The sequence below is a fragment of the Pristiophorus japonicus genome, chromosome 4 (assembly GCF_044704955.1).
Source record: "Pristiophorus japonicus isolate sPriJap1 chromosome 4, sPriJap1.hap1, whole genome shotgun sequence".
NCBI lineage: Eukaryota > Metazoa > Chordata > Chondrichthyes > Pristiophoridae > Pristiophorus > Pristiophorus japonicus.
Window position 1 is genome coordinate 198,127,875 of NC_091980.1, and position 11,406 is coordinate 198,139,280.

The 11,406-nt window shown below is 42.1% G+C and overlaps 1 protein-coding gene across 1 annotated transcript; it reads right to left on the minus strand.

The window, feature by feature from the left end:
• Positions 1 to 5,097: 5,097 nt before the first annotated feature.
• LOC139262283 (gremlin-1-like) lies at positions 5,098 to 5,613 on the minus strand. The gene has a single exon (XM_070877436.1). The coding sequence runs from the start codon at positions 5,611 to 5,613 to the stop codon at positions 5,098 to 5,100; it is 516 nt and encodes a 171-aa protein (XP_070733537.1).
• Between the last annotated feature and the right edge of the window lie 5,793 nt (positions 5,614 to 11,406).

Sequence of the window (11,406 nt, forward strand, 5' to 3'; positions counted from 1 at the left end):
TGGAAAAGAACATAGTGAAAGGTTCTGTATTGGAAACTAGACTTGAGTAAAGCTTTTATTGCATAATTTTATTTGGTTGCAGTAATTGGAAATTGGTTGATCTAACATTGTTGCTAAGTGCCTGTATCATTAGATCATCTGGTGTACAAATGTAAGTACCTTCTATGACTTCAAAAAGACATGTTGTTATTAGCAATACAAATTAGAGGCTCACAACAGGCCACTGAACTTGTAAGTGACCTGGGAGCTTATAGGCTTAGCCAAGACGTTCAGCTTGGAGAAGTTATAATATTTAAAACCTAATGTTAAGCAGAATAGGTGCATAATCTGAAATCAGGTCAGCACACAGACTTGGCCAAGCTTCAAAAGCCGGTCAACTAGGCTCTACATTTTTTTTGTACATGACTAACATAAATGCTCCAGTTGAGACATAAGGTCTTTGAGTTCAAAGTTTCCAAAATTAATGTCAGCCATTCTGTCTTATGTGGTGACAATGAGGGCACTTTATTAAATCATAAGCTCAGATCTACATTTCCTACCTTCATCAAAATTATTTTTCTGTGTTCTTATACTTGTTTTTCGAAGTCAAAATCTAATTCTCAAAATTTAAGAGGATTAAATGGTTGATATTACACTTTCTGGAGAATGTGTTTCGCTAACAGTGATGACTTTATTGGCATCTCAAATTTCTTGAAATCTAATAAAAGCTGCAAGCTACCTTTACTGTAATGATGTGACGGATGAGTCTGTGAAGGTCATTCAAAACATCTTTTATGAAGGAGACTTCTTTAAATATAGTGAATAATTCTAAGATGGTTCAGTTCATTTATATTTTTAAATGTCTTTACATTTTTAGTAAGACTTTGATCTTTGTTTAGATCATCTTATTTGAGTTATATTGGAGTGCAGAAATTAACAGTTGATAATGTTGAACACTATTTTGTAATGCTGACTGCAAGAACTGTTCTTAATTTTCTTGAAGGCATTGGCAGTTGAAGATGTAGAAATCTTTGATTTAATTACCCAAAAGTACATGTACTGGCCATACTTGATTCAAACACGGTTATACGATGTGTTTTGAAGTACGCACAGTGAATGATGGGCTTGAGCCCCTTAGTCGTAAATTAAGTACATTTTATGATGGAAAGAAACCACAGGAGTGAGCAATGTATTAAAATCACAGCAAGGAGCAAATTCCTAGTGAGAATAAAATGGAGCACAGTACTTAGGAAGGTAGTTTTTATTTGTGTACTAAGAGTTAACATGGCATATAAAACGCTTGGAATGAAATCTGATTCTGTTCAATTACAAAATCTTTATGACTTCTTGGTTTTGCGCACCATACTGGATGAGGCTGTGAAGATAAGCTAGTTCAACAAAAATCTGCAGTACATGCAGTAAAATGAGTACAGTAATTACAATGCACAAGTAAGCATAAATACATACAGTGCTAATTGTTTAATATTATTGACTCAAACTAATTAATTGCTACTAATGATGCCTGGCTATACCAAGCAGAACTGTCGTCCTTATACTATATAGGCGAGCACTAAGATCAGTCAGCTGTAATTGCATTCTCATTCAGTGTGTGACTCCACTGTGTGTAAGAGATGCAGAATCAAGCAGTCAAATAAGAATGCAATGGTTCTCCCCACCTCCTTTAATGGTTTATCCTTCGCAATCCCCTAGCGAGCTGGGAAGAAATTAACTGGCTCCCAATTGTTTTTTTTTAGCATTTTAGCTAAACTTAATGCTCAAAGTTAAAGAGATGTTTGCAATGACATCAAATCCAGACTCGTGTTGTTAAATATCAATTTAACTAGTATTATTTTGAATCCACAGTGCTCAACATTCTATCATATAATGTAGAGATCACAGATTTGAGAGCATTATTCCAAAGTGAACAACTATTAACCTAAATAAAGACCATTGTTCTGGTATGAATAGCTTTTATTTTGCTATGAAGTATGGACAACCTTATACTTTTATTCTAAAATGAAGACCATTCTAGCAATAACAGAACAAACATCTCAGTTGTTCATCACCGACTCTTATTTTTAAATTAAGTTTTGTCATTCACCAAGTTATTTTATCTCTCTCAATTATTTCCTTAGACTCTTCAGGCCATGCATCAAATACAGCTGAGAGGGCGAGTGAGCTGCTCCAAGATCTGCTGTTTTCAGCATAAAAAAGGCTTAAAGATGACTCTCATTCCCACTGTGGGGAAGCTCCTGGTTTCCACTCCATACCTCCTCGCTGTAACATAGTTGAGATTAGGATTTCAGTAACGTGAAGCTTTACAGACAGTAACCCACATCCCACCAATTTGCATCACTGCAGTGGTGCTCTGGTGCATTGTGCCCGTCCATATGCTGCCTGTTCATCCCAGAATGTTAATACTTAACAGCAATAACTGAAAAAACAATCCTTTTTTTTTACAGTGAAAAGCAGCAAGTATAATATATACTTCAAATAAGGGCATTAAATTAAAAGCCAAAATACTGTTGATTTTTACAATTGTAGTAGAGGGAAGTAGTAGTTATCGCTTATCGTTCTTCAGTTATTCTGTGTAAGGACATATTTCAAGCATCTCAAAAAAAACACACCCAAAGGGAGAATATAGACATTTAATAATAGCTGATATCGAATGAGACATTGATTTCAACACAATGAAAATCAGGTGGGTTGTATAAAGGACGTGCGATTAGCCTCGCCATATATTACCACCCAGGCGGTGGTGAAGGTGAAATTCCATCCTATAGTTTAGCTGTTCAGAGTAGATTATAGGCACAGCACCTTTGCATTCTGCCTATTAAAACTGCCTGTTAATTAGTAATGTTTTTATAACTAACCAATCATGTTGGATATTTAGTGCAGGTTTGCCAATTATTCTGTTTTGTTTTATTTTTGAGTCTGAAGCTTCTGTATGCATTTGGTGGTCGATATACTGGTTATACCGTTGCTATCTCCTGCGAGTCAAAACAGTGGGAGCTCAAATGTTCATGAGAATGTGATCCTTGTCTGAGATGGTTGGTTTTTCTGCCCTTTCACACTTCTAATGCAATAAGTTAAAAGCCAAAATACTTTGTATTTATATAGCGCCTTTAACGTAGTGAAAAGTCCCAAGGCGCTTCACAGGAGTATTAGACAAAAAATTTGACACCGAGCCACATAAGGAGAAATTAGAGCAGGTGAGGTTACAGACGTAGGTTTTAAGGAGTGCCTTGAAGGAAGAAAGAGAGGCAGAGAGGTTTAGGCAGGGAATTCCAGAGTTTAGGGCCTAGACAGCAGAAGGCACGGCCGCCACGGTTGAGCGATTATAATCAGGGTTGCTCAAGAGGGCAGAATTCGAGGAGCACAGACATCTCTTTGGGGGGAGTTTGTGGGGCTAAAGGAGATTACAGGGTTAGAGAGAGATGAGGCCATGGAGGGATTTGAAAACAAGGTTGAGCATTTTGAAATCGAGGCATTGCTTAACTGGAAGCCAATGTAGGTCACCGAGCATATCTACAGGGCTATTGTAATACCTGCCCTCCTGTATGGCTTAGAGAGATGGACCATGTGCAGCAGACACCTCAAGTTGCTGAAGAAATATCACCAACGATGTCTCCGCAAGATCCTACAAACCCCCTGGGAGGACAGGCGCACAAACATCAGCGTCCTCGTCCAGGCTAACATCCCCAGCATTGAAGCACTGACCACAATCAATCAGCTCCCCTGGGCAGGCCACATTGTTCACATGCCAGACACGAGACTCCCAAAGCTCCTTCATGTCAAACGAGCCAAAGGTGGGTAGCGGAAATGCTACAAGGACACCCTCAAAGCCTCCCTGATAAAGTGCGACATCCCCACTGACACCGGGGAGTTCCTTGCCCAAGACCGCCCTAAGTGGAGGAAGTGCATCCGAAAGGGCGCTGAGCACCTCGAGTCTCAACGCCGACAGCATGCAGAAATCAAGCGCAGACAGCGGAAAGAGCGTGCAGCAAACCAGTCCTACCCACCTCTTCCCTCAACGACTATCTGTCCCACCTGTGACAGAGTCTGGTGCTCTCGTATTAGGCTGTTCAACCACCAAAGAACTCACTTCATGAGTGGAAGCAAGTCTTCCTCGATTCCGAAGGACTGCCGATGATGATGATGATAATGGGTGAATGGGACTTGGTGCGAGTTAGAACATGGGCAGCCGAGTTTTGGATCACCTCTAGTTTACATAGGGTAGAATGTGGGAGGCCAGCCAGGAGTGCATTGGAATAGTCAAGTCTACAGGTAACAAAGGCATGGGTGAGGGCTTCAGCGGTGGATGTGCTGAGGCAAGGGCGAAGACACGCAATGTTACAGAGGTGGAAATAGGCGGTCTTAGTTATGCTGCAGATATGTGGTCAGAAGCTCATTTCAGGGTCAAATATGACACCAAGGTTGGGAACAGTCTGGTTCAGCCTCAGACAGAAGTTGGGGAGAGGGATGTTGTCAGTGGCTAGGGAATGGAATTTGTGGTGGGGACCGAAAATATTTAATTGGAGAAAATTTCTGCTCATCAAGAACTGGATGTCGGACAAGCAGTCTGACAATTTAGAGACCGTGGAGGGGTCAAGAAAAGTGGTAGTGAGGCAAATCAATGGAAGCACATGTGAGGATGTGCTGCAAATTCCAAAATAAACTACTGGATATTTTATCAGTTCAAATACCTTTTAAACTCAGGTGCTAGAGATAGGTTGTGCGGGCTGATTTTAATTAATCTTCAGTAAACTTTATCAATGCCAGAATTGCCTCCCATTTGGTCAACCTTGTAATATTATGGGCAAAATTATGCTGAATACAATCTCTCACAATGAAACAGAAATTAATTATTAAATACCCATAACATTCTGAACAAAAGCTTTGAAATAATTATTTAAATATTCATATCCTTCTCTCTGACTATTCACATTCCACACAGTGGAAATTATCTACTTGGGGGTTTGGATTTCAATCCAAGTCTTTGAACAAATAAAGGTAATTGAGGATACAAACACGTATAACTGTGCATGTTCCAGTATTTTTGCCTGTGGTATATTATGTGATAAGTTGCTGAGTTATGTCAGTGGTTTTCCTGTTGCTTTAGTTGAGGTCTATGGAAATGCAGCGACACTGTTTGACTCTCTGGATTCTTTTCTTCTTAATTGGTGGCTGCAGATCAGGACAGTTGAGGGTGACGGTCATGGTGGTGAATCTTTTAGGCTTGCAGAAAGAGCAAGACTGGAAGGACCCCTCCTCCTTGCGGACATGCCTTGGTATGTAAAAAGAATTGCACTGGCCGTAGCAAAACCTATTGATGATGGTGCGGCTGTTGCAGCCTTCCTCGTGGATGGTTTGCTTGAGGGGCTGTGTTTTGCACCAGTCCCGTTTCAGATACTTCCTTTCAGTGATGTGCAACGCCTCATGACTTGACTCCAAGACCTCATCCACATTACTCCGGTTCCCAGCTTGCTCGGAGTTGTTTGGCTGCCCTTTGTCCGGGGAGGGGAATGCCCCTTGGGAGCTATGGTTCCTCTTCTTCCCAGCTCCCTCAGTGGTCCCCAGCAGGAAACCCCACAAGAACAGAAAAACACACAGTGCGCACAGAGTTCGGGTCATCCTGGGGAAAGAGACCAGAATTAATTTAATGATATGTCTACTGTAACTATTTATGAATGTTGTTACCTTTATGCAACACCTTTATGTATATTTAAGTAACTGTTGACTGCACATTGTTCATGAGGGAAGACATAATTCCTAGCAGGTTGTTGAATCAATTTCCTGCTTTCTAACCTAGTCAATACACTCCTGATTATATACAACGGTGGCTGACTTCTACTCATTTTGCCCCTCTAATGATCAAACACACCACAATTGGAGGATGAGGTAATTTGTCATTGAGATCATGGTCATTAGAAACATAAAGCTCCAAAACAGTTTTGCTGGACTGCAACTTTTGAAGTATTACTGTATATTGTCCATTTACATAAACAAAAAATTCTCAAATAATGCATAATTTCATTTGCAAACAAAGATAATAAGATTTAACCATGTCAAATTAAAATATATATGGGTTACTGACTCATCTAATAAAGCATGCTGTTTTATTTTGTAATAAAGCTCTCTTCCTGCAATATGAAAAGATCCCACATTTTAGGGTGGCAATTGTTTTAGGCAATTGAGACTGAAATGGGTACCATGCACAGAATGACAGCCCTAACCAATCCCTAGGCTGGCCCAAAATTGGGCCTGAGGCCTCATTAACAATGATCCGACATGCTGCCGGCGTCTGTTGCACCTCCACAGACAGCTCGCCCATTTGAAAAATTCCAGGCCCTTGCCTTGCCGGCAGTGGCCCAAAGGTAAGTCCCGAGATGGGAGGAGCGGCAATGGGGGTGGGGAGGCAGGTGGGGTCTGATTGGTATACTGAGGGGTCGGTATACTGGTACCAGAGGAGAACTTCTGCTCCTGGAACCATAATTAACACACATGATATGTTGTGATATAGTGTTGGTATTTCTACACAAGTGCAGTGAATTGAAATAGTGTATGTCACCTTTATTTTAAGTTGCATTTAATTGCATCTGGACAATCCTTTTAGCAAAATAGTCCATATTTAGAGTGCTTAAATAGCCATAAATTTATTAAAATGAAGCTGCCTATAGATGAGAAAAATATTAGTTAACTAATTTTGTCAACTGAGTACCACAACAGAATATATTGATAACTCTTTCTCATTTTCTACTGATTTGTTTTTCAATTTGTTTATTCAGTTATGTATCTGTAAAATATATCTCAGCTGGTCTTTATCAATTTCATGTGACTTTTTTCTTGTGTTTCTTTTCGATACACTCGCCCTCTTACCGGTTTCCCTTATTTGCCATGTTTTAGCTGTTCTTTGCTTTAATATTTCTTCTTTTATTCTAATATTTTATTATTTTCATTTTCCCTATTCCTACAAGGATTTTTTTCTGCTTTTACATTCTTTTGATCTCTTTTTATCCACTGCTTCAACTACTTTTCCAAGTTTGTCTTTTGTATTCAAAATGCAAAAGTACACTGCAATCTGATAAAATATTATAAGTGCCCCCTTTACTTAGTTATAATACTTGAAATAAAGTTTGTTGAAATCAGTCACTCCAAAATATTGATAAGTTGCTTGATAACTATTGGTCCCATGATCAGAAGGTAATATTCATATTTAGCCATTTAACATATTGTTATCAATAGACCTGATTGTTTTGAATTTTTGTCTATTTGTGGCAATCTATTTACTGATCTATCTGATAGCTATCATAATTATTCTCCATCATAATTAACACACATGATATTTTGTGATATAGTCTTCATTATGTAAATTATATAAGTACCCTATTCTCGGTCCAATAATAATAAAATATTTTTTCTGTTACTTGCTTTCTCACTGTTATCATCCAGGAATGATTTGCGCTCATTTCTCGGTCTCTTCCAAGGACTGAACTATAAAATATTATATAATAGTTTAGTGCATCCGTTGAATTGAAAAACCACATTAAGTACACAATACAAAATAAAACTACTCAAACAAAATCAACTCTAAGTTTACACCACAAGTTGAGGTATCTGTGTCAAACAATTTTGATTTCACACTAACACTAAACTGGCAGTGTAAGTCCAGAGTCAGGGCCAGACCTGACTCTACAGTGAAGTGGAATGAGATTCTCGAGAGGGGTAGCCTCATACTGCTTCGGTTTGATGCTGCATGGAGTATAAATTCAGTGCAGTGTCAAACCTGGTTCACAAAGTGCTGAGGGTATCGAAATGTTTAGAAAATGGTGATTCCTCCCTGTTTTCTAAATGTTTACATTTTTAACTGCTGGGGAGAGAGCTATGTCTACCCCTATATCCAGGCATACTCTCAGCGCTCTCCTGGGCAAGGCTGTTACAGTTCCAGCCAGGCAGGAGCCTGTCACTCTAAACACAGTTCTGCCTGGCTGGAACCCAAACTGCAACTTCTAGTCAAAGTAAATTGAGCCTTGAACAATTGAAAGAAAATTGCTGCTTTCTGCGAGGGGGCGGGGGGGTGTGGGTGATGCAAATGTCCTAATCCTGCCAAATCAAAATCATCTCAAACTAAACTGAAAAATATTTAGGGGAAGAATTTTCTCATACATTGTAACAGAATTGTAAAAACATCCTTCAATTTCATGTTACAATGGGGAAATCTTAGTATAGTGCTGGGATCAGAGATATGTCATCTATGTAGTACAATTGGTCAGAGTTAAAAGTGTGAGTTGGAAGGCTGGATTGGTACCTGGTGTGTCTATTTAAATACCTTCAGAGACAAAAAGAAATTTCACTGAGCTTTATCTTCTATGGGTGATTGGTTACCTATCTTGTGACATTGGCTGGAATTTTCCGGGATGGTAGCGGGCGGGAAATTTGGAAAAAATTGGGAGCAGTAACCTGCCGGCATCCCACCCCCATGCACCTTTCCCATGGGTGCATTTACCGGTGCGGCAGCGACCTGGATGGCAGAGGCGGGTGACCTAATTGAAATGATTATCAGTTAATTTACAGACACTTAAGGGCCTTTCTCCCCCTACATTTTAAATTTCCCTGCATGGCCACGGGATTCACGCAGCTCGGGAACCATGTCTGTCAACCTGAGGCATAAGCCGAGTGGCCATTGATCCAACTGATTAGTTGACAGCAAGAAATGGAGTTTAAAAGCTCCCACCTCACAGCTGATAACTTTCCTCAGGCAGAAGCTGTTGCTGACTGTATTCCCAGCACAGATTCTACAGGCTGCAAGTGTTTGCAGCAAAGTCTCCATCCACTGTCACCTCATTGGAAGAATCTCTCACTATTGACAGATTGCTTCTATCAACTCTACTTCACCTGCCATCTACTCCATCAGCATGGGTGCCATTTATACTGTCTCACCTTGGTCCTCAGAAACTGACCACGACGAGCCCAACATCAGCAGCACCAACAACACGACCTACCTTTTCCGCAATGTCCTGATGCTCCACAGGACAGAGGATATCAGTGCAGGGCTGCGCTGTGCCAGAGGCAGTACCCCCAACACAGGGTATACAGGCAGAAGTTGAGCTACCTCAACATGACTGAGCAGCACTGCCAAAGGAGGTTCAGGCTATCTCGCCAGGTCGTTGCAGACATTTGCAGCTTGTTGGAGGAAGACCTGCTGCCCAGAGAAGCGGATGGGCACACCTTACCAGTGGCTGTCGAAGTTACCAGTACCCTCAACTTCTTCACCTCAGGCTCCTTCCAGGGATCTGCAGCAGACATTTGCAGCATCTTGCAGTCGGCCACCCACAGATGCATCACAAGAACATAACTAGGAGCAGAAGTAGGCCATTTGGCCCCTCGAGCGTGCTCCGCCAGTTAATAAGATCATGGACTCAGCTCCACTTCCTTGCCCGCTCGCCATAACACATCGCTCAAAAATCTGTCTATCTCCGCCTTAAATATATTCAATGACCTAGCTTCCACAGCTCTCTGGGGCAGAGAATTCCATAGATTTACAACCCATCCCAGTTTTAAATGGGCAGCCCCTTATTCTGAGACTATGTCCCCTAGTTTTATTTCCCCTATGAGTGGAAATATCCTCTCTGCATCCACCTTGTCGAACCCCCTCATTATCTTATATGTTTTGATAAGATCACCTTTCATTCTTCTGAACTTCAATGTGTATAGGCCCAACCTACCTTCATAAGTCAACCCCCTCATCTCCGGAATCAACCTAGTGAACCTTCTGTGAACAGCCTCCAATGCAAGTATATCCTTCCTTAAATACAGAGAGCAAAACTGTATGCAGTACTCTAGGTGTGGCCTCATCAATACCCTATACAGTTGTAGCAGGACTTCTCTGCTTTTATACTCTGTCCCCCTTGCAATAAAGGCCAACATTCCATTTGCCTTCCTGATTACTTGCTGTACCTTCATACAGGTCACTGATGCCCTCTTTGACAAGTCAGCCAATTATATCAACTTTGCCACTGATGAGGCCAGTGTTACTGAGCGGGCGCTCAGCTTTGCCACTCTGGCTGGCTTCTCATGGTCGTAGGGCGTCATCGACTGCACACAAGTGGCCATCAGGGAACCCCATCATCACCCAAGAGTCTTTATCAACCGCAAGGGCTTCAACTCCCTCAATGTGCAGCTGGTCTGCAACCATAGGAGGATCATCATGCATGTATGTGACAAATTCCCTGCAGCTGCCATTACTCTTTCATCCTGTGCCAATCCACCCTCCCTCAGCTCATTGCACCTCCAGACATACCTTCTGGCTGGCTGCTTGGACACAAGGGCTATCCACTGAAGATGTGGCTCATGACACCCTTGAGAAGGCTAAGTACTGAGGCCAAGGAGAGATATAATAAAAGTCACAAATCCATCAGATGTGTCATAGAGCAGACAATAGTCATGCTGTAAATGCAGTTCAAATGCCTTGACAGACCTGGAGGAGCCCTTCAGTACACATCAGACGGGGTCTCTAGAATCATTATGATCTGCTGCGCCCTGCACAACATAGCGCAGCAGCGAGGATTAGCGCTGCATGAGGAGCAAAGCTCAGAGCGTACAGCCTCTTCGGAGGAGGATGAGGAGGAGCATTAGCTGGAAGACGAGGAGGAGCAGGAGCTGGAGGAACCTGCGGTGCAGATGGCACCAGCACGCGAGCACATTGCTGCCCGGGAGGCCGGGGATGGCCTCATCATGGCCATATTTATTTAACTTCACGAAGTCCACCTATTTGGCTGCCACATGCTTCGCCAGGTTGGCAACACCACACAGCCACACCATTAAGCATCCCTACAATGACCAATCCATTCTTTTCGCAGTCACCACCTTTGCTGGAGGTAAAGTTATGTCGACCCTTCACTCCAACTAACTAAGCCATTTCCAATGATGCACGCAAATTTGTCCAAGACCGGAAAGTTTTGAAAAGAAAGAAATTTATTATTCACATTAAATAAACTGAAACTTCACATCAACATTGACTAAAGCACCCAAGTGGCTACCCTTGTGAATCTACTTATGTGAAATCTTTCCCTGATGCGTTCTTCTACAATGTGCAACCTCTGTGGCTTCAACAGAGGTCAAGGCAGCCTCCTCATTTCCCTGCTGCGACTGCCAAGACACTTTTGCCGGTCGTCCTCTGGGTTTGGGAGCCTCTGATGGCCCTGCCAAAGTCTGCTCCTCCTGCAACTGTGCAGGGACAGACTTAGCCTTCACAGTCTGGGGAGGCATCTGGGCTCTGACTAAGGGGCTGGCAATGGGGGAGAAGTGTGAGTGTTTTGAGAAGAGCCCCACTTCCATGTCCCCTCTCACCATCATCCCTCTCATGGGTGACCTGCACTTTCTTGCTAGCAAGGAGCTGGAGAGCACCTTGCTGCACATCAGTGGGGC

What these genes read in the sequence shown, in the direction of transcription:
- LOC139262283 (XM_070877436.1), bottom strand. Translation starts at nt 5,613, where the DNA reads ATGACCCGAACTCTGTGCGCACTGTGTGTTTTTCTGTTCTTGTGGGGT.